At 39.2% G+C, this 24,173-nt stretch overlaps 2 protein-coding genes across 2 annotated transcripts in view; one reads left to right on the top strand and one right to left on the bottom strand.

The window, feature by feature from the left end:
• Nucleotides 1-14,150, top strand: part of RADX (RPA1 related single stranded DNA binding protein, X-linked) — a 69,722-nt gene extending 55,572 nt beyond the window's left edge. Inside the window, exons 13-14 of the mRNA XM_084870451.1 lie at nt 1,995-2,162; nt 12,913-14,150. Coding sequence (XP_084726577.1) covers nt 1,995-2,162; nt 12,913-13,043 — 299 coding nt within the window. The 3' untranslated portion in view covers nt 13,044-14,150. The remainder of the gene's footprint in view (nt 1-1,994; nt 2,163-12,912) is intronic.
• MORC4 (MORC family CW-type zinc finger 4) overlaps nt 1-24,173 on the bottom strand; it is a 737,287-nt gene that overhangs the window by 275,636 nt on the left and 437,478 nt on the right. The window lies entirely within an intron of this gene.

Here is a 24,173-nt window from a genome sequence, read left to right as displayed (position 1 = left end):
GGAGGCCTAGGCCAGCTCCAGCAGGCGGAAATATTGGCTTCGTTTGTTGCCTGGGAAACCCAAGACTCCCTCCTGCTCTCTGTGGCTGTAGTCATCTTGGTTGGGTTTATTTGCATACTCACTCTGATTGGCTGGTGGGTGTGGCTGGTGGATGTAGCAGAGTGGTGGTTAATTTGCATATTACTCTTTTATTATGTAGGATGATACCTATTAGCCCCGAGCAGTTTGGCTCAGTGGATAGAGAATCAACCTGTGGACCGAAGGGTCCCAGGTTCGATTCTGGTCAAGGACCCATGTCTTGGTTGCAGGCTTGATCCCCAATAGGGTGTGTGCAGAAAGCAGCCAATCAATGATTCTCTCTCATTATTGATGTTTCTATCTCTCTTCTTCCTTCCTCTTTGAAATCATTTAAGAAACTAAGTAAATAAGATAAAATACTTATTAAATTGAAGGTATATCTGAGAATTAAATTTAATCTTAGCATCAAGGAAATAAGACACCAGAATGTGCACATTTACAAGAGTTTTGCAGCATTGCTAAGATTCATGAGGTAGCTATACTTGTAATACTGAGTTGGAATCCTCAGTAAATTCTAGATAACATGGCTATTTTAGTTTGTGAAAACCAAATTTTAGTAATTCCTTGCAAATCTTTAGCCCTTGGTCATATGTTACATTAAAGCTATGGCATTTTGTGTCATTTGCCCATAAAAAGCAAATAATGCACTTGCATTTCTGGATTAATTTACAGCTCAACAGGAAGGACTTTGTTTACACATCATTGTGTCATACTAAGAAGTTAAGAATCATTGTAAGGATGAATAGGAGAGATATTAAGGTCATAGAATCTATAGGACTCTGTGACAAATATCATGGAAGAATGAAAGGAAAGAGTTATGGATAGTTCCCAGGTTTCTGGTTTGGGTAACTAGATAGAATTCATACAGTTTTGCTCTGTGTATTTACCCTTGCTTCAACCGCAGTGGGCTCCTTACTGTGGCCTATACTTTTGGCTACTCCATTCCCTGCCTGAAATACCCTCCTGTTTACTTAAAAGCTATTCATCCTTCAGACCCTTGCCTCTAGGAAGTCTTTTTCTACCCTAAATGACATTGACCCTAAATGTAAAAAGATGACAGTAATAGATCAGGATTCAGTTTGGTTAGTCCCCTATAGCCTCTTTTCTACTGCAGCCTCTTATAGCCCTAAGAGTAAGTTACTGACATTTATATATTTGAGGACAGATTAGACTTAGTTATGGTGCATACCATACCATACCATACCATACCATACCATACCATACCACACCATACCACACCATACCACACAATAACATACCATGTATTCTTAAGTCCAAATGCAATAAGGGAGCCAATAGTCTTCTCATGAATGATGAAAAAAGCACTATACAAGTCTTCATTTATGTGACTAGGCCATTCTCTGCATATTAAGATTTTAACCTTCAAGCTTTCATTAGTAGGGAAATTTTTTTGTAATGTTATTTCCAGCAGTGGTGAAAGACTGCACTGAACCGTCTTCCTCTTTCAACCAATAGCATGTATTCATAAATGTTTGCACAGCTAAGAATTTAGGCCACAGTTTTCAAAGTGTCTTTTTTTCATCCTCACCGGAGGATAGCATGGAAAGGAGGGAGAGCGGGAGGGAGGGAGTGGGGGAGAAGGGAAGAGAGAGAGAAAAAGAGAGAGATCATCTATGTGAAAGAGATACATCAATTGGCTGCCTCCCACACATGCCCAGACTCAGTTGGGGAATGAACCTGCAACCCAAGCACATGCCCTTGGCTGGGAATCAAACACTCGACCCTTCAGTGCGTGGACTGATGTTCCAACCACTGGGCACACTGGCCAGGGCTCAAACTGTCCTTTGCAGGTGCAAAGCTATTTGGCATATGTTAGGATCAAATCAGCAACTTGGCTTCATTAGTACCATATACTAACCCACTAAATTTTAATAAATGTCATTTTTCTTTAACAGGTCTGAACCATGAGAGAGCAATTGATGTTGCATTTCTACCCCTGTACCATCCAGAAGATATCCAAACATCTCAAATAGACACATTATTAGCCTGTATGAATTACAGCTGTGTGTATCCACAGAAAGTAACTGATTCTGATAAGATGCCAGGTCCAAGAGCCCTTGCAGGTATTACCATCTCAGTGTTCTTTTCATTCAGAAAATAAAATTAGTATGTAAGTAGTCATGTTTTGTGAAATGTGCACCTGAAACCTGTATAATTTTGTTAATCTGTGTCACCCCAATATGTTCAATAAAAAGGAAAAAATAGCCAAAACCAGTTTGGCTCAGTGGTAGAGCGTCGGTCTGCGGACTGAAGGGTCCCAGGTTCGATTCTGGTCAAGAGCATGTGCATTGGTTGCGGGCACATCCCTGGTGTGGGGTGTGCAGGAGGCAGCTGGTCGATGTTTCTCTCTCATCGACATTTCTAGCTCTCTATCTCTCTCCCTTCCTCTCTTTATTGTAAAAAATCAATAAAATATATTTTAAAAAAAGGAAAAAATATTGTAAACAGTCTTAACCTTAAGATGTTTTTATATAAACCAGAGGTGGGGACCATCTGGTCTGCCAGGTGTATCATTTGGTTTGGCCCTGCCAAGGCAACCACAGGTGGGACACAAAATTCAATAAATCTAGGAGCTTTCTTCATAGCAATAAAAATTTTAAGTTAATCATTTTATATGTCCTGCAAATGAAGTTATAAATATCCAAGTGGCCCTTGGCAGAAAAAAAGTTTCCCCACCCCTGATATAAATAGTCATAGCCTTAACATCCTACCTAATAAAGAGGGAATAGGCTAATTGACCCTCATGCCATCGCAAAGATGGTAGTGCCCACAGCCAATAAGGAGGGAATATGCTAATTGCCTGCCCTACCCTCAAATATGGCAGCACCCACAGCCAATAAGGAGGGAATATGCTAATTGAATATCACACTCTCAAAGATGGCAGCACCCACAGCCATAAGATGGCGGTGCCCAGTCCCCTCAGCCCCCAAGCTACTCAGCACCGGCCCATGGCACAGGCAAGCCTCAGACATGGGTTGCCCAGCCACCCAGGGCTGGCCCAAGGCACAGGCAAGGATCAGATGGTGGCTGCCCAGTCACCCAGGGCCAGCCTGAGGTGCAGTCAAGCCTTGAATGGCAGCTGCCCAGCCACCCAGGGCCACCCAAGGCTCAGGTAACCAGGGCTGGCCAAGGCTTGCACTGCCATCAGTGGCAGCAACAAAAGTGTGACAGGGGCATTTGCCTTCCCCTGATCGTCAGATTGCCTCCTGCCCCTGAGGGCTCCTGGACTGTGAGAGGGAGAAGGCTGGGCTGAGGGACCACCCCCCTCCTCCAGTGCATGAAAATTCCTCTAGTTTAATATAGTTTGAAGAATTATTTTATAAATGTACCCTAAGACTTCTAAGTAAAAATATATATTTAAAATAAAATAGAATAGCCCTAACTGGTTTGGCTTAGTGGATAGAATGTCGGCCTGTGGACTCAAGGGCATATACCTTGGTTGCGGGCACATCTCCAGTAGGGAGTGTGCAAGAGGCAGCTGAATCGATGTTTCTCTCTCATATATGTTTCTAACTCTCTATCCCTCTCCTTTCCTCTCTGTAAAAAAATAAAATATATTTTTTAAATAAAATAAAATAGAATGGATTAATGGTTTTTATTCCAGGCAGGCATTAACCATGTTCTCTTACAGACTTGCCAGTGTTTCTCAGTGGTTGAGAGTCCACCTATAAGATAAGAGGTCCCTGGTTTGATTCCCAGTCAGGGAACATGTCTAGGGTTCAGGCTCGATCCCCAGTAGGGGACATGCAGGAGCACCTGATCAATGTTTCCATCTCTCCATCTCTCTCCCTAAAAAAAAGGTTTTTAACTAAAGAGTTTTCTCTTGTAATACAATTCTGAATGTAAGTATTGGACCTACTAGTAAGTGGTATATGCACATGAGAGCAATGCAAATTTCTAATCTCTCTTTTTAACTCAGATGAGACAATTTATCCTCTCACCTTATAATTGCCTGAAATTTTAATACCTCCATAGTATAGAACAATTGTTTTTTCTTATAAATGTTTAGTTATTCAAGTGCTATGCAATAAACTCCTTGAGGAGTGATAGCAATGTATGTAATTCCTATAGTAAAAACCTTCAACAAAATACTTAGGCTACTACACAATATGCCAAAAATTTATATATACCAAAATTATTTATATATACCAAAATTATGTATATATACCTATAAAATTATGTGCCCATGATTAACTTACTTTCTCTGTCATTTCTATTTCCTAAGCATGTGGTAAAGTTTTTAGAAGGTTTCATTGAGCTTATAAGGATATTACACTTAAAATATATTTTAAGAAAGCCTTTATTATTTTTTTTTATTTTTTATTAAATTATTATATGTGTACATATACCATTGCGCCCCCCCCCCATTACATGCCCCTCCTCCCCAGAGTTTTGTGTCCATTGGTTGTACTTATATGCATTTATACAAGTCCTTCAGTTGATCTCTCATCTTCCTCAGATCTCCCTACCCTCCCCGCTGTAATTTGACAGTCTTCTTGCTGCTTTACTGTCTCTATATCTATCTTTTGGTTCATCAGTTTATAATGTTCTTTATTATCCATAAATGAGTGAGGTCATGTGGTGGTTCTCTTCCATAGACTGGCTTATTTCACTCAGCATGATGTTCACCAATTCCATCCAGGTTGCTGCAAATGATGAGAATTCCTTCTTTTTTATGGCAGCATAGTATTCCATTGTGTAGATATACCATGGTTTTGGGATCCAATCATCTGCTGATGGGAACCTAGGCTGTTTCCAAATCCTAGCTATTGTAAATTGTGCTGCTATGAACATAGGGGTGCATATATCCTTTCTGATTGGTGTTTCTAGCTTCTTGGGATATAATCCTAGGAGTAGGATTACTGGGTCAAATGGGAGTTCCATTTTCAGTTTTTTGAGGAAACTCCACACTGTTCTCCACAGTGGTTGCACCAGTCTGCATTCCCACCAGCAATGCATGAGGGTTCCTTTTTCTCCACAACCTCGCCAACACTTGTCGTTTGTTGATTTGTTGATGTTGGCCATTCTGATAGGTGTGAGATGGTACAACATTGTTGTTTTGATTTGCATCTCTTGGATAATTAGTGACTTTGAGCATGTTTTCATGTGCCTCTAGGCCTTCCTCCTGTCTTCTTTTGAGAAGATTCTATTTCGATCCATTGCCCATTTTTTAATTGGCTCAATTATTTTCCTTTTATTAAGTTATATAAGCTGTTTGTAGATGTTGGAGATTAAAACTTTATCAGTGATAACATTTACAAATATGTTCTCCCATACAGTGGGCTTTCTTGTTTTGTTGATGGCTTCTTTTGCTTTAAAAAAGTTTTTATTTTGATGTAGTCGCATTTGTTTATCTTCTCTTTAGCTTCCATTGCCCTAGGTGAAGTATCAGTGAAGAAGTTCTTTTGGCATATGTCTGAGATTTTGCTGCCTATGGATGCCTCTAGTATTTTTATGGTTTCCTGTCTTATGTTTAAGTCCTGTATCCATTTTGAGTTTATTTTTGTGTATGGTGTAAGTTGGTGATCTAATTTCATTCTTTTGCATGTATCTGTCCAATTTTCCCAACACCATTTATTGAAGAGACTGTCTTGACTCCATTGTATGCTCGTGCCTCCTTTGTCAAATATTAATTGAGCATAGTGACTTGGGTTGACATCTGGATTATCTATTCTATTCCATTGATCTATATGTCTGTTCTTGTGCTAGTACAAAGATGTTTTGAGAATAGTGGCTTTGTAATACAGCTTGAAACCTGGTATTGAGATTCCTCCTACATTACTCTTCTTTATCAGGATTGCTGTGGCTATTTGGGGTCTTTTATTGTTCCAAATGAATTTAGGGAGAGTTCTTTCTAGGTCAGTGAAATATGCCGTTGGAATTTTAATAGGGAGTGCATTGAACCTATAAATTGCTTTGGGAAGTATGGACATTTTAATGATATTGATTCTACCAATCCATGAACATGGTATGTTCTTCCATCTATTTACATCTTCTATCTCTTTTTTCAGTGTCGTGTAGTTTTCCTCATACAGGTCCTTTACTTCCTTAGTTAAGTTTATTCCTAGGTATCTTAATTTTTTTGGTGCGATGGTAAATGGGATTGCTTTTTTAGTCTCTGTTTCTGTAAGTTCACTGTTGGTATATAGAAATGCCATAGATTTCTTGGCGTTAATTTTGTATCCTGCTACATTGCCGAATTCATTTATTAAGTCTATTAGTTTTTTGATGGAGTCTTTTGGTTTTTTTATGAACAATATTATATCATCTGCAAATAAGGAAAGCTTTATTTCTTTTACAATTTGGATGCCTTTTATTTCCTCTTCTTGTCTAATTGCAATGGCTAGTACTTCCAGCACTATGTCAAACAGGGGTGGTGAGAGTGGGCATCCTTGTCTTTCTCCTGTTCTTAGAGGCAATGGTTTTAGTTTTTGCCCATTGAGTATGATGTTTCCTGTGGGTTTATGATATATAGCTTTTATTATGTTGAGATATGATCCTTCTATTCCCCACCTTGTTGAGAGTTTTTATCAGGAAAGGGTGTTGGATTTTATCAAATGATTTTTCTGCATCAATTGATATGACTATAGGATTTTTATCTCTCAATTTGTTTATGTGTTGTATCACATTTATTGATTTGCGGATATTGTACTATCCTTGCATTCCCGGAATAAATCTTACTTGGTCAAGGTGTATGATATTTATGATGTTCTGCTGGAGCCAATTTGCTAGAATTTTGTTGAGGATTTTGGCATCTATTGATACATTCATGAGGGATATTGGCCTGTAATTCTCTTTCATTGTGTTGTCTTTATCTGGTTTTGGTATTAGGGTGATGCTGGCTTCATAGAAGAAGTTTGGAAGTGTTCCTTCCTCTTGAATTTTTTTGAATAGTCTGAGGAGGATAGGTTTTAGTTCTTCCTTGAATGTTTGGTAAAACTCTCCTGTGAAGCCATCTGGCCCTGGGCTTTTGTTTGCTGGAAGCTTTTTGATGACTGTTTCAATTTCTTCCCAAGTCACTGGTCTATTGAGGTTTCTAGATTCTTCCTGATTGAGTTTTGGAAGGTTGTATTTTTCTAGGAATATGTCCATTTCCTCCAGGTTGTCCAGTTTGTTGGAATAGAGTTGTTCATACTATTTTGTTATAATCCTTTGTATTTCGGCGGGGTCTGTTGTTATTTCACCTCTTTCATTTCTGATTTTGTTGATTTGGGTCCTCTCTCTTTGTTTCTTGGTTAGCCTGGCTAGAGGTTCATCAATCTTGTTTATCCTTTCAAAGAACCAGCTCTTGGTTTTGTTGATCTTACGTATTATTTCTTTGGTCTCTATGTCGTTTATCTCCGCTCTGATTTTTATTATTTTCTTCCTTCTGCTTACACTGGGCTTTTCTTGTTACTCTTTTTCTAACTCTTTGAGTTGTAGAGTTAGATAATTAGTTACCATTTTTTCTTGTTTTTTGCAATAGGCTTGTAGAGATATGAACTTTCCTCTCAAAAATGCTGTTGTTTTGATTTTGGCTTGTTGTATTTTCATTGTCATTTGTTGTCAGGATATTTTTAATTTCTTCCTTGATTTCTATGGTAACCCATTTCTTGTTTAATAACATGCTGTTTAATCTCCATGTGTTTTATTTCTTTGGATTATTTTTATTGTAGTTAATTTCCAGTTTTATGTCACTATGATCTAAGAAGATGCTTTATATGATTTCTATCTTCTTGAATTTGAAGAGACTTTGCCTATGTCCCAACATGTGGTCTATCTTTGAGAATGTCCCTTGTGCACTTGAGAAGAATGTATATTCTGTGGCTTTGGGGTGGAATGTTCAGAAGATGTCGATTAATTCCATCTGGTCTAGTGAGTCATTTAGGATTGATATTTCTTTGCTGATTTTTTGTTTAAATGATTTGTCCAAAGGTGACAGTGGGGTATTCAAATCTCCTACTATGATTGTATTGCTATTAATCTCTCCCTTAATATCCTCCAGCAGTTGTTTTATGTACTTGGGTGCTTCTGTATTGGGTGCATATGTGTTTACCAGGCTTATTTCTTCTTTTTGTATTGCTCCCTTTAGTATTATGAAGTGGCCTTCATTATCTCTTGTTATGTCCTTCACTTTGAGATCTAATTTGTCAGATATAAGTATTGCTACCCCAGCTTTTTTTTTTTTTTTTGCTTTTTTTTTTTTCATTTCCGTTCGCCTGGAAAACCTTTTTCTATCCCTTCACCCTCAGTCTGTGTGCATCTTTTTTTCTGAAGTGCGTTTTTGTAGACAACAGATATATGGGTCTTGTTTTCTTATCCAATCTGCTACCCTATGTCTTTTGATTGGAGCATTTAATCCATTTATATTTAAAGTTATTATTGATAGGTAATTATTTGACACCATTTTTATTCTATACCCTGTGTTCCTTCTTCGCTTCCTATTTCTTTATTTTTACATTAGACCCTTTAGCATTTCTTGCACTGCTGGTTTGGTGGTGATAAATTCCTTTAGTCTTTTTTTGTCTGTGAAGCTCCTGATTTCACCTTCAATTTTGATTGATGGCCTTGCTGGGTACAGTATTCTGGGATTCAGACCCTTCCTTTGCATGACTTTGTATATTTCATCCCATTCCCTTCTTGCCTGATGAGTTTCTGTTGAGAAATCAGTTGCTAGTCTGATGGGGGTTCCTTTATATGTAACTTTCTGTCTCTCTCTGGCTGCTTTTAAGATTCTTACTTTGTCGTTGGTGTTTGCCAATTTAATTATAATGTTCCTTGGCATCGGTCTTTTAGGATTCAGTTTGCTTGGGAGTCTGTGAGCATCTTGGATTTGTGTGGGGTTTTTTCTACTCTATCTCAGGAAAGTTTTCTGTCATTATTTCTTAAGATATGTTTTCCATGTCTTCCTCATTTTCCTTTCCTTCTGGAACCCCTATTATTCTAACATTGTTTTGTTTTGTATTCTCACAAAGCTCCCATAGGCTCTCCTGCTTTTTAATTTTTTTTTCTAGAAGCTGCTCTAATTGGGTATTTTTTTCCATCTTGTCTTCTAGCACACTGATGTGGTCCTCTGCTTCTTCTAGTCTGCTCTTGGTGCTTTCTATTGAGTTCTTCATAGTAGTTATGTCATTTTTCATTTCTTCTTGGTTCATCTTCATTTCCTCTTGGTTCTTCTTCATTTCCTCTTGGTTCTTACTCATATTGTCAAGTTTGTCTTCCATTCTTTTTAGCCATCTTATGATCATTACTCTGAATTCTTGCTCTGGTACATTGCTTGCCTCTAACTCGTTTACTTTCTTTTCTGGTGATGCCTGCTTTTCTTTCATTTGTGGGCTGTTTCTTTGTCTCCCCATGGTCTCTATTTTCAGGATATCTGGTTATGTAGTTCTCTCTTTCCTGCGTTGATTTAAAGGCCCAAAATACAACGCAACCAGGTATAACACACAAGGCACTATACAGAAATGTATTTGTGATATTAACAACCTCCAATAAAGATGACCACTAGGGAAAGGCAAATTAGGGGATAGGAGAGAAAGAAGAAGAGTAAAAGGAGAAGACGGAGGGAGCAAAAGAAAAAGATGGGGGGGAAAAATATATATATATATATAAAGGAATGTCAAGATGAAATTGGGAAACAGGGAGAAGAAAAAAGAAAGAGAGAGAGAGAGAGAGAGAGAGAGAGAGAGAGAGAGAGAGAGAGAGAGAGAAGAAAATGACTGAGGGAGAAAAGGGGAACAAACTATATATATGGGGAGAGAATTTCAATAGAATAACCACTAACCCCAGCAAATGCTTGCAACTGTACCTGGAGAATAATACAATCTACTCACCCACTAATATCCAGCCAAGGAAGGGAAAACAGAAGGAAAAAAAAGCAAATAAGAAAATCCCAAGCAACAGCAACAACAAAAGAATAAGCAAAATACTCTCACTAAAAAGCATAAAAATACAATATAATCAACATTCACACAAACAGCATCAAAAAGACAGAGAGGAAAACAATTTTTTTTTTGCTAGTTAATACATCTCAGAGAGGGGTATGTATGCACTTGGCAGAGGGGATTGGAAATTAGATATATAAGTAGGGTAGAAATTTTAACAGAGGGGAGACAGAAAGAGTAGGGAAAATCTAAAGCAGAAAAGGATTAAGATAAACAGGTAGCAAAGGGGGGAGGTTAGGAAGAGAGTGGAGAGTGATGGTGTAAAGATCATGTTGAGATTGGGTAAACAACGCTAAAGGAGAAATGAAGATAGAATGAAGAACACTAATTCCAATGTAAAATAAAGACAAGATAAAATGGCACTTAAAAATAAGTTAAAATAGCAGTAGTGATAATGCTGATTGAACCTAAAACTGTAATAATTAAAAAGTTAAAATCAAGTGAGGAAAAAAGGAAAAAATTTGTTTCTTAAGTAAAAGATGCAAAAAATGAAAATAAAATAAAAAATTAGCAAAAAAAAAAAGAAGTGTGCATTTGTGAAGGCCATTCACATTCACTACTTCTATTCTGTTTGGCACGCCTATTTCTCAGTCCAGACAGTATTGCAGTTCCTTGCATTCTGCTGCACCTCAGTGTTGTAAACTAGTCCTTAATTTTAAGATTGCGATTTCTTAGTTTCTTGGTTTTTGATTAAATAAAACTACTAATAAACACAGTAAGTTTGTACTCCAGCCCCTAGGTGGCAGTGTTTCTGGATTGATGTCACCGTCTTTTTGGCTGATTTAGCCTTCTTTTTCTATGGAACTCAATACAGTTTTTGTCTTGGAGCTGAATCCTGGATGATTTCTCCCATCTCTGCTTCTCAGCTTCCAGAAAAGCAGTTTCCCCCTGTCGTATCTCAGGGCCAGCCAATCTGGGTGGTCTCTCCTTTGTACTCAGAAGCAAAGGGTTATAGGGGAGCCAGCGTAGGTGCGCGATGGGCCAGTCTGCGCGCACTTACAAACAGACTGCATACCTTTCCAACTCCTATGTTCTCCCTCTGTGTCTGATCAGAATGGGTTGCTCCCTAGAGAACCCCACTATTAGCAACCTTGGAGACCCCCGTCCACTCTTGAATCACGCCAGACCCAACAGTGGGGGGCTCTTGTGGACAGAGATTTCGGCAGTACCAGCGCACGGGCTTTTGTCTCTGCCACCACAGAGGCCCGCAGCATCTGCAGCTGCTGCCTCTGCAGCTGGGACACAGACACCCCACGTTATCCCCGGCAAAATCCAACCTTTCTGTGGAATCCACGTGTCCGCACTGGCCAGGGCCCCACAGCTGCTCAGTGGTCTCCACAGTTGTGGTTTTTTTCAAGTCTCAGATAAGATCCCCAGTTGCAGCTCTGATGTGGTTGTGAGAGGCAGCACGTACAAGTGTTTACCTTGCTGCCATCTTCTAGGAGCTCCAAGCCTTTATTATTATGGTCTTTCTATGCTGATGAAACTTTTGAGTGTATGTTGTTTTTAAACAAATCTTATGAGCTGTGCCTGATGATTAAGTAACTTTTGGTATTAACACTTACTATAAACTGAACATGAATAGCTAATTTTATGTGATGAGGCTGTTTTATTTTCCCACAGTCTATTTTAGAGATGATTATTAGTTGACTTGCAGTATTACTTCCTACATTGCATCTCCTTAAGCTTCCAAAAATTCCAGATTCCTTAATTAGTGCCCTAGTATGCACTTTGAATATTTGTATACTTATTTTCTTACTTCATACAATATCCATTTCTGTCACATGTTTTCTGTTATATGTATATGTTATTATTGAAGAATATCAAGGCAAAATTCTCAGCTAGTTTCTAGTGCCAATATTCTTCCAATAGTCACTAAAATGGTCACATGAAAATATCTGGTTAATATTTGGGAGATGAAGGGCAAAAATCACTAGAAAAGTGATAGGGTAATCTAAACTGAGGTGATTTATTTTGTTTTTCATCACTTAAGATTATTAATAATATGTCATGGCTAGGTGGCTCAGTTGGTTGGAACATCATCCCACACACTGAAAGGTTTTGGGTTCAATTCCTGGTCAGAGCATATACCTAGGTTGCAGGTTCAATCCCCAGTTGTGGTGCCTTCGGGAGGCAACCAATTGATGTCTCTCTCTCTCTTCCTTCCTTCCGTCCTTTCTCTCTCAATCAATAAAAACATATCTTCAGGTGAGGATTAAGATAAAAAATTATTGACAATATCATGTCAATTTAGCTTTGTGCCATGCACTGTGCCTGAACATTTGTATAAGTTATGACTAATCCTAATAATAAGAACCTTGTAATGTGAACATTATTTTCCTATATTTAAAGACGATTAGACTGAAAATCAGATTTATTAGCACAGGTAACAGCTAGGACTTGAACTCAGATCTGTCTGACTTAAAACTTTTTAATTCCTTCCATAATTCCAAAGTGAAAGGTCAACCTAAAAGGTAAAAATGGTCAATCCGAAAGGTAAAAATAAGTACAGAATAATGTAATGCAGTGCCTTATAGTATAGCATTGATGTCATCTTTTTAAACATTTTTTATGTACAGGTTTCTTTTTGTTGTATTGAAAATATGTAGATTTGTATTGCTCAACTATAAAAATTAAAAATAACTAAATATGGCTTTAAAGTACCAACCCATATCTTGACATTGTCAGCAGTATCTGTTGGATGTATTGACTGTTATCTGTGGAAGTTATTATATCATACCTTTAATGAATGTGTGTGATGAATTAGAGGGAAGAGGAAAATGAAGGACAGGGTTAATATTATAAGAAAAACACATCAGCTTATATGATATTAAATAAAAGTAAATATTTAATTATTTTATAATACTTACCATCTGCTTTTTATTTTTAGGTGATATTATAAAAGCAGTAACTGAACTGGATAGAGTGCATGTCATCAGTATCTTGGATATCTGTAATTTGGGTAACAACAAAGTAGAAGTCTATTTGCATAAAATTTATAGACCAGATAATGCTCCTTAAAATTGGCAAGTGGAATTATTACAGATTGTTAAATAAGGCAATACCTTAATTATATTCTATCATTTTGTTGGTAATTTTGATAACTATTTTTCTGCAAGAATATTACATAATCTCCCAAGTTAAGTTGTTTAATGTTTATTTTGTATTTGGAGTTAACAGACTTCATTTTAACTTCATTACTGAACATCAGAAAAACTTATGTGTATCAAGAAAATTTACTTTACATTGATATGACTATTATCTTGACTTTTAATAATTTATGTTCAATATCTTATTTGTGAAGTGTACATTTATTCTAAAGCCTCAGCATATGGCATTTTGACTTCAGAAGAGTAACTTCATAGCCATTTAACATCCTGCAACTTTTATTCACCTATAATGGGAAATTTTGAGTTGCTAATTTGAATATTAAATGCTTCTAAAATGGTCAATCTGAATTTCTTACAACCAAGGTAGTTTTTATCGTTTTCAAAAGCACACAATAATTGTTATGGTCTAGTTGCCCCATTCTTTAATTTAGTCAGCTATAAGTGTGCATGAATTAAATTGTCTTAAGGTTTTTCACTTCCTATTGTGATTTCATATCATTTGAATTTCTAAATGTGTTCACAGTCTGTTATTTTAAAGCCAGAGGCTACAATATGTCTAGATTTTAGCTGTATTCAGTTGTAATTTGGATACATGTAATGTGAGCTTAAATAGTATCTCATATTAATATTTTAAGTGCTCATATTCAAACTATAAAACAGTAACTAAGGACATTGATTTTATTCTGGTTGTCTATTATACTTCCACATTTGCAAGGCCCTTTGGTTGACATCTATTTGTATCTATGACCAACACATGAGTTAAAAATTATTCTGTATCAAGTTGAATCTGATTATAGTTAAGCTATTAATTTGTGGGGTTTCCTTGGAGCCCTATTGGTCTGTGACTTCATATGCTATACATTTAAAATGTATTGGGCAGCTCATAAACCTAAAGACAGATGCTGCAGTTTGTCCATAAATGTGTATGGTCTTTTGTTCTTTATAATTGTGTTTAAATGTTAATTAGAATTGCAAATCCTTTTTGTGATAAAATTCTGAGTGTGTTATTAAAGAAGTTAAAAAACAATAACTTTTTTAGTCACCTGTCTTATTTTGAATAGATTTAATTTCTTTCTTCCATATGTATTTTTGGTCATGAGAGATCTATATGTACTTACTAAATGAACCAATATGAGTCTTCCATATGGGTTGAAGATTGTTTTTTTGTCAAAAAAAAAAAAAGCTTGGTTTTTGTATTTAGTTATAATAAACTCAAATATAAGGAAATTTAATTTTAGTGCGACATAAATTTGGGGGAAGGGAAAAATAATACTTAAGAAGTTACTGACTAAAACCTCAGGCCGAGATTTCAAAACCACACATTTTAACATGTAATTTCTGTTCTCATATTGAATGAGAAATATGAACTTTTAAAAAATTTAGAATTTTTAAAAGAAAATTCCTTGGCAGTTTATTTTATATTCTAGTGATATTTCTATCCAAATTTGGAGTTAAAACATATATGTCATTAAGTCTGGATGTTGCAAAATTAGATCGCTCCTGTGGCAGTTTCCTAAGAAGAATAGAAAACTATCCACAGAAGAACATATCTTCAAGTGACAATGTGTTCATTAATTCCAAAGTCAACACAAATATACTACTGTGACATCACATTTATATTAACAAGTCAATGAGTAAATTATGAAATATTGCATAGTCTACCAGGGACCACAGTCTCTCACTGAAGTTTCTAATGTTATATGGCACATGAGATATACACATTGAAATATTTTGGTAAATTATTAAAAGAGGAAACTTAGCATATGTCCCCTCAGCCATTCTTATGTCTTTGTTAGAAATATATTGCATTCATTTTAAGAAAAGGGATTTTAAGAAATGTGAAACCCTTATTTGGTGACACTAATAATATTTGATGTTTTTATCTAGAAACTATGTGGTAATATGGACTATAGATTATAACCAATTGTATTATTACTAGAGGCCCAGTGCACGAAATCCATGCATAGGGTGGAGGGTGTCCCTTGGCCCAGCCTACATTCTCTCCAATCTGGGACCCCACAAGGGATGTCCAAATGCCCATTTAGGCCTAATCTGGGTGGGATCAGGCCTAAACAGGCAGTCATACATCCCTCTCACAATTCAGGACTGCTGGCTCCCAACCACTCGCCTGCCTGTCTGCCTGATTGACCCTAACTGCTTCTGCCGGCCAGCCTGATCACACACTAACCACTCCCCTGACAGACTGATTGACTCCTGACTGCTCCACTGCCAGCCTGATTGCCCCTAACTGCCCTCCCCTGCAGGCCTGGTTCACCCCCCCCCCCAACTGCCCTCCCCTACAGGCCTGATTGCCCCCAACTGCCCTCCTCTGCTGGCCTGGTCGCCCCCAACTACCTTCCTCTGTAGCCCTGGCCCCCCTCAACTACCCTCCCGTGCAGGCCTGGTCCATCCCAACTGTCCTCCCCTGCATGCCTGGTCCCCCTCATTTGCCCTCACTTTCAGGCCTGGTTCCCCCAACTGCCCTCCTCTGCATGCCTGGTTGCCTCTAACTGCCCTTCCCTACAGGCCTGGTTCACCCCCAACTGCCTTCCTCTGCCAGTCTGGTCACCCCTAACTTCCCTCCCCTGCAGGCCTTGTCCTCCCTTGCCGGCCTGGTCACCCCTAACTGCCCTCCCTTGCAGGCCTGATGCCCCTAACTGTCCACCCATGCAGGCCCGGTCCCTCCCAACTGCCCTCCCCTGCTGGCCTTATCACCCAAAAGTGCCCTCCCCTGCCAGCCATCTTGTGGTGGCCATCTTGTGTCCACATGGGGGCAGCCATCTTTGACCACATGGGGGCAACCATCTTGTGTATTGGAGTGACGGTCAATTTGCATATCACTCTTTTATTAGATAGGATTAAGTTATTTACATGTTTTGTAATTGAGCTGATTGCTATTTCACTAGTTATCTTTTCAGATACATTTTCTTACTTTTTTTCTCTTTTAAGCATTGCTACCCAAGAATTTGCAGGTAAATTAATGGGAGGTGAAATATGTATTAGTCCTGCTTATTTCAGTATGAAACTGTTTTTTAGTAAAGTAATTGTAGGAAAAAGATTTAAATTTAGCCGAAACCGGTTTGGCTCAATGGATAGAGTGTCAGCTTGGGGACTGAAAGGTCCCGGGTTCGATTCCGGTCAAGGGCATGTACCTTGGTTGCGGGCATATCCCCAGTAGGGGGTGTGCAAGAGGCAGCTGATTGATTACTCTCTCTCATCGATGTTTCTAACTATCTCTCTCCCTTTCTCTCTGTACAAAATCAATAAAAATATATTTTTAAAAAAAGATTTAAATTTAGTAAATAAAAGATTTGGGGACTATCTTATGATTCCATTTATTTGAATAAAGTCATATCCTATCTAATAAAAGAGTAATATGCAGATTGACCATCACTCCAACACACAAAATGGCTGCCACCATGTGGTCAAAGATCCTGTCCCCATGTGGACACAAGATGGCCACCACAAGATGGCCAGCAGGGAAATGCAGTTGGGAGGGGCCAGGCCTGTAAGGGAGGGCAGTTGGGGTTGACCAGGCCTGCAGAGGAGGGAAGTTGGGGACAAACTGCCTGGCAGGGGAGCAGTTAGGCATCAATCAGGCTGTCAGGGGAGTGGTTAGGGAGTGATTGTGAGATGGATGTCCAATTCAAAAGAGGGTGCAGGCTGGGCTGAGGGACAACCCCCCCCCCCCCCCCCATGCACAAATTATGCGCACCGGACCTCTAGGCCTACCTAATAATAGAGTAATATGCAAATTAACCATCATATCCACCAGCCAATCAGAGTAAGTATGCAAATTAATCCAACAAAGATGGAGGTTAATTTGCATACTCAGAGGGAGGGAGGAGTGAAGACTGAAGACAGCATAGAAGGATGAGGGAGGGAAAGTGGAAAGCAAGGCAGCTGCAGCTGCTTGAAGGACAGTACTGGCAGAGCGTACAGGGTGGGGTAGGGCAAGGCGCACAGCAGTGGCACACATGGAAGTGGAGGTGGAGGCGGCAGCGGCGGGAGGCAGCAGAGGTGGCGGCAGTCGTGGTGGTTCGGTAGGGCGGGGCAGGGCACACAGTGGCAGTGGCAGGAGCCTCTCCAACCTCTATAGCAGTGCTTAGAAGTAGTGAGCTGAGCATTAGGGAGCAGCAAGCAGATAAGTGGTAAGGAGTGAGGGCTCCTGAACTGTGAGAGGGATGCTCACTTGCCAGTTTAGGCCTACTCCCCACAGGCAGAGATCCCCTGAGGGGTCCCAGACTGTTAGAGGGTACAGGCCAGGCTGAGGGACCCCTCCCCACCAGTGCACAGATTCTGTTCACCAGGCCTCTAGTTTTATTACATTTGTGCTAAGTCTCCAAAATAGGAACACCCTATATAATAAAATACACAAGATGGCTGCCCTCATGTGGTTAAAGATGGCTGCCCCCATGTGCACACAAGATGGCTGCCACAAGATGGCCAGGAGGGGAGGGTAATTGGGGGGGACCAGGCCTGCAAAGGAGGGCAGGTGTGAGCAATCAGGCCAGCAGGGGAGAGCAGTTGGGAGGGACCAGACCTGCAAGAGAGGGCACTTGGGGGCAATCAAGTCTGCAGGAGAGGGCAATGAGGGGTGACCAGGCTGGCAGAGGAGGGGAGTTGGGGACAATTGTGCTTGCAGGAAAGGGCAGTTGGGGGGGACCCATGCCTAAGTGGAGAGCAGTTGGGAGGTACCAGGTCTGCAGGGGAGAGCAGTTATAGGCAAACAGGCTGGCAGGGGAGCAGTTAGGCATCAATCAGGCTGGTAGGGGAGTGGTTAGGGATTAATCAGGCTGGCAGGCAGATTCAGCTAGGGGCAATCAGGAAGTCAGGCAGGCGAGCAGTTGGGAGCCAGCAGTCCTGGATTGTGAGAGGGATGTCCCAGGTTGGAGAGGGTGCAGACTGGGCTGAGGGACCACCCCCCTCCCTCTGTGCACGAATTTCATGCATCAGACCTCTAGTTACATATAAACATCTTTCTTGGTCCACTTCATACCACTCACTATATTATGCTTAATTTTTACATTGTTATGTTAATACCATTTCTAGCCCTATGTTTTTGCTTTATTTTATATTTAAGAAATAAAAAGTAGATTGTGGGGATTTTAAAGCTAGTCACAAATCTATCCTTAATCCCTGTGGAACTTTCAGATAAGCCACTTGAATTGCTGGGCCTTAACATACTTATTTGTAAAATTGGCAAAATAACGGTCCCATCCAGTTTCTATATAGCAGTGGTTCTCATACTTGGATTCATATTGATATCTCCTGTAGAGTTTTTAAAATAACTGAGATTAGCATTATTCACAGTGGCCAAGACATGGAAACACCTGAAGTGTCTCTTGATAGGTGTTTGAATCAAGAAGATATACACACACAATGTACATATACACAATGAAATAGTACTCAGCCCATAAGTAAAGATGAAATACTGTTACTTGCAAAAATATGGATGAATCTTGAGAATAACATGCTAACCAAACTCAATCAGAAGGGAAAAGTCAAGAACTATATTATTTCAGTCATATGTGAGATGTAAAACTGAAAGCAACAAATAAATGAACAAAAATTCATAGACATAGACAAGAGTATGGTAGTTACCAGAGGGAAGGGAGGTGGAGTGATAATAAAGGGTAAACAGGATGAAATATATGGTGATAGAAGATTTGACTTGGAGTGGTGAAAACACAATGCAATATACAGGTGATGTATTATAGAATTCTACATTTAAAACTTATATAATCTTATTAACCAGAGTCACCCCAATAAATTTAATGTTTAAATTTTACTATGCTTAGAGAGAAAAACCAAACATAGTGGGCATAGGTAAATGCCTAACTGCAGCCTCACATAAAAATGTCAAAAAAATACAACTAAAATACAAAATGGACATTATCCAGAACTACACAAAAGTTGGCTGACTGGAAATTCTACAACTAGAAGGAAAGAAAAAACCAGAAGAAAATCAGAGGAGCTGAAAAAGCCTAAGGTACGGAGACACGCTGTGGTGCGTGTGTGGGGAGAGGACAGAGACGGAGTGGAGTGCCTGGCTGGCGTTCCCTAGCAGGAAGGAGATAAAAGCTCTGGACTGTGCTGAACTCCAGTTCCGACTGCACTGAACCCCAGTTCTGGGCAAGACCCTAGGGACACAGGCTCATAAAGAGGGAATCTAGGCTGTAAGGCGGAAACTCAGGGGAGCGGCAAAAGGCAGAGTCCCAGAGGCACGCACATTGCGCTCAGAGGATGGACTGTTGACTGTGCCGCTGGATTGCCCTAGCAGGAAGGAGCCAAAAGCTCCGGACTGCATTGAACTCCACTTCCAACCCCACTTCCAACTGCACTGAACCCCTGTTCTGGGCTCATTGGGGGAGAGACTAGATTGTATGGTAGTGGGCAAAACTTGAGGGCACCTTTCTCTCAGAGGTGCTTGCAGCAGGTACCAAAGGACACTGAGGAACACTGAGACTCAGGACCCTCATAGGGTGGGCTCACAGAAAGCCAAGGCTGTAGGCTCCACCCTGAAACTCCGCCCTATCCAAGCTGAACACAGAGGCTTTTGCAATTTTCCAAGTCCAGTCGAATAAGGCTGACTCCCAACATAGACACAGCTGATCCTCACAACCAATTGGCCAGGATGTCAGTTCCTCCTAGTGATACCAACAATAATCAAGACTTAACTACAACAAGGCTGTACACACAGTCCACAAAGGGGTACACCAAGAATGTCCACCTCAGGTAACTGGGAGGCTGACTCACTGAACCATATAGGACACCTTAGCACACAAAGCCACGCTACCAACTCAGGGAAGCTGCGAAAATACCAAGACAAGGAAACAGATCACAAACGAAAGAAATGGAGGACAAAAAGCAACTGGATACAGAGTTCAAAACCACGGTTACAAGGTTTTTCAAAAATTTCCTAGAAAAGACCGATAAAATAAATGAAACCTATGAGGATATGAAAAGGGATCAACTAGAAATAAAGAATACATCATCTGAAATGAAAAAAATATTATACAGAGTCCTAAAAACAGAATGGAAGATCGCAAGAATCAAGTCAAAGATTTGGAACATAAAGAGCCAGAAGACACTCCTCTGCAGAAGCAAGAAGACAAGAGAATCCAGAAAGTTAAAAATAATGTAAGAAACCTCTGGGACAACTTCAAGCGAACCAACATCAGAATTGTTGGGGTCCCAGAAGAAGAGAGAGAGCAAGATACTGAAAACATATTGGAAGAAATTGTGACAGAAAACTTCCCCCACCTGGTGAAAGAATTAGACTTACAAGTCCAGTAAGCACACAGAACCCCAAACAAAAGGAATCCAAAGAGGACCACACCAAGACACATCATAATTAAAATTTCAAGAGCAAAAGACAAAGAGAGAATATTAAAAGCAGCAAGAGAAAAGAGAAAAGCAATTTAGTAATGTAGAAAAAGGAGCACCCATACGATTGTCAGCTGATTTCTCAACAGAAACCATGCAGGCCAGATGGGAATGGCAAGAAATATTCAGGGTGATGAACAGCCAAAAATACTCTACCCAGCAAAGCTATCACTCAGAATCGAAGGCCAGATAAAGAGCTTCACAAATAAAAAAAAATCTAAAAGAGTTCATCACCGCCAAACCAGAATTATATGAATTGCTGAAGAGGGTTCTTTAGGAAGAGGAAGAAAATAAAGATAAAAATTATGAACAACAAATACATAACTATCAACAAGTGAATCTAAAAACCAAGGGAATTAAAAAGTCTGATGATCAATATTAACTGGTGAATATAATAGAATCAGAGGTATAGAAGGGGAGTGGACTGACTATTCTCGGGGAAAAGGAGAGTGGGGGGTGCAGGAAGAGACTGAACATAAACTGTGCACCTATGGATGAGGACAGTGGGGAGTGGGGAAAGAGCAGAGGGTGGGGTGGGAACCTGGTGGAGGGGAGCAATGGAGGGGGAAAAAGTGAACATTTGTAATAATATGAACAATAAAGATTTATTTAAAAAATAATAAAAATAAAATTTACGATGCCTAGATGTCACCTTTAAGTTTCTGATTGGGGTGTAGCCTGGGCATCAAGATTGTTAACAGCTCCCCAGGTGATTCTAATGTGCAGACAAGTTTGAAAACCAATGGTTTATTGTAGGTAACGTCTATAGGGTTAAGCCTCAGAGTGACCTGTTGGAAAAGCCACAAACAAGTCCCAGTTTAGAGGGCACAGTCCTCTTAGTATAATTAGCTTGACCTTATGACACTCCCTAGATCCTTCCTAGGCAGCTAATGGGATGTAGGAGGTGCAGCAAGTGCTGCTAAAACAAGTGAAACTCACAAGAACATTGTAACTATGGTGACCACTACCTTGTTTACCTCTGACAATAAAATAAAGGCTTAGCTTGCATCTGGATCTCTCTCTGTGGCCTTAGTCAGGCATAGGAGATCCATATAGACCAGTTTATTCTCTTTGTCTGTCTTTTCTACATCCTTTGCCACCCCCCTCCCTCAGGCTCACCGAACCCTTGGCTGTACTGGCATGGCAGAGTTTATAGTACTATTTCAAGCACTTGCTAGTTTTATTAAAGCTCAAGTTTTATCCAATACTTTGAACTTTCCTCTTATACAGTTTCATCTACTCAAGGTGCAGTGCCATCATGAATTGTGCTGATAGGAAGGAAAAATTAAAAATTAATGTTTTCTAAACAACTTTTATTTTCATAGACTTCTAACATGTCAGATCTAGAAGAGACTTGATAGATACTTTTTAATCCAACCTCTTTTATTGTGAAAAATAAGAAAAAGTTCCAGAGAGGTTTTTATTTCCTGGGGATATATATTTATTAGGTGTTGTAAAATCAGCACCTGTGAAAACCTTTGGTTTTTAAGATACTTTAAAAATGTTCAGAGTACCACCTAAATTATAAATAAACATCAAACCTTCATAGCTTGGAAGTTGAACAAGGAGGTTGAATAAAATGACAGCAGCTAATCCATCAAAATTAGTGAGATCATGTGATATTTATCTTTCTTGGGCTGGCTTATTTTGCTTAGCATAATGCTCTCCAGGTCCATCTATGCTGTTGCAAATGGTAAGAGTTCCTTCTTTTTTCACAGCAGCATAGTATTCCATTGTATAGATGTACCACAGTTTTTTAATCCACTCATCTGCTGATGGGCACTTAGGCTGTTTCCAAATCTTACCTATTCTAAAATGTGCTGCTATGACCATAGGGGTGCATATATCCTTTCTGTCTGGCATTTCTGGTTTTTGTTTTTTTTTTGAGGTATATTCCTAGATGTGGGATCACTGGGTCAAATGGGAGTTCCATTTTTAGATTTTAAGGAAACACCATACTGTTTTCCACAGTGGCTGCACCAATCTGCATTCTCACCAACAGTTCATGAGGGTACCATTTTCTCCAAATGCTCTCCAGCACTTGTCATTTGTTGATTTGTTGATGATAGCCATTCTGACAGGTGTGAAATGGTACCTAATTGCCATTTTGATTTGCATCTCTTGGATGATTAGTGACTTTGAGCATGTTTTCATATGTCTCTTGGCCTTCTGTATGTCCTCTTTAGAAAAGTATCTATTTAGATCCTTTGCCCATTTTTTGATTGGTTTGCTTATCTCCCTCTTTTTAAGTTGTATCAGTTCCCTGTAAATTTTGGAGATTAAACCTTTATTGGAGATGACATTGGCAAATATGTTCTCCCATGCAGTGGGCTTTCTTGTTATTTTGTTGATGATTTTGCTATGCAGAAGCTTTTTATTTTGATGTAGTTTCACTTATTTATTTTCTCCTTAGTTTCCATTAATATGAAGATTTGAAACTAGTGTGTTAATATTATTTAACCAAATATGAAGTCTAATGGATTTAACTTAACTCCTCACTAATCTGTTTTTAAACTATTTCAGGGAGGAAAAAAGTCTCTTTTAGAAACAATTTAGTAATGTAGAAAAAGGTTAAATCAAATTTCTAGGACTTCGCTAATTATTTGCATTTTGAATGCTGATGTTGAATTTATCACAGATGTCTGTTAGCAATCAGCAAATTAATGCTTTTGACAATAATAACACTTCTGTTTTCCATTTTATAGGGTTTTTTTTTTGTCTGTATGTTTTTGTGTTTGTGTGTGTGTGTGTGTGTTTTGTTTGTTTGTTTGTTTGTTTTTCTAGTGTATACAGGCTATATTATGAGTTTTAACATCAAAACGGTAATGCTAATAGCAAGATAATAAACTACATTTGTTCTTAAATAGACCATAAGCTAATACACAAGACCTTTAAACTTTACAGTTCGAGTTCATGAATAATTATCGAGTGATTATTATGTGCAAAGTGCCACTATGCCTGGCCATTGTGGCTCAGTGGTTAAGCATTGACCCATGGACCAAGAGGTCGCCAGTTTGATTCCCAGTAAGGGCACATGCCATGGTTGGGGACTCAATGCCCAGTAGGGACATACAGGAGGCAGCTGATCCATGTTTCTCATCAATGTTTCTATCTTTCGCCTTCTCCCTTCTGCTTTCTCTGAAATCAATTTTAAAAAGAATAAAAATAAAATAAAAAAATTTAAATTAATTTTAAAAATGCCACTAATACCAGGTACCATAGGGGAGTAAGTACACAGATACATAATTGGCAGCTATATATTAGAAAGGTTTATATTTGTATTGTACTTCTGTTGGGGTTTATTCATTAGGTTCAAGTGTAGATTCCTTGAACTCCTCACCACTGCTGAGTAGTGTTAACTTTTTGTTTCCAACTGCAGGATCCACTCCAAAGTTAATATCTCAGATGCCTACAAACAGACAGGAAGCAAGAGGAAGAAGTAGCCCCACTGATCATCTCCTTCAACAATGTCTCCTATTTTCCTATTTTTCCCCCTGTCCCCTTGACTTCAGTATTCTTCCTGATTCCAGACTACTTTCCTTGGACTTCAGACTACCATTGTGCCTGCCCTCCTTTTGACCTGGTGTCTTTCTGCTTCTGTGACAGCCTAATGCCTGCTTGCCTAGTTTGCTAACTCTTGACCCAATCAGAC

This window comes from Pipistrellus hanaki (genome assembly GCF_964339955.1).
Source record: "Pipistrellus hanaki genome assembly, chromosome: X".
NCBI classification, from domain to species: domain Eukaryota; kingdom Metazoa; phylum Chordata; class Mammalia; order Chiroptera; family Vespertilionidae; genus Pipistrellus; species Pipistrellus hanaki.
Note: the sequence above shows the minus strand (reverse complement) of the source record. Positions and strands in the feature narration are given on the sequence as shown.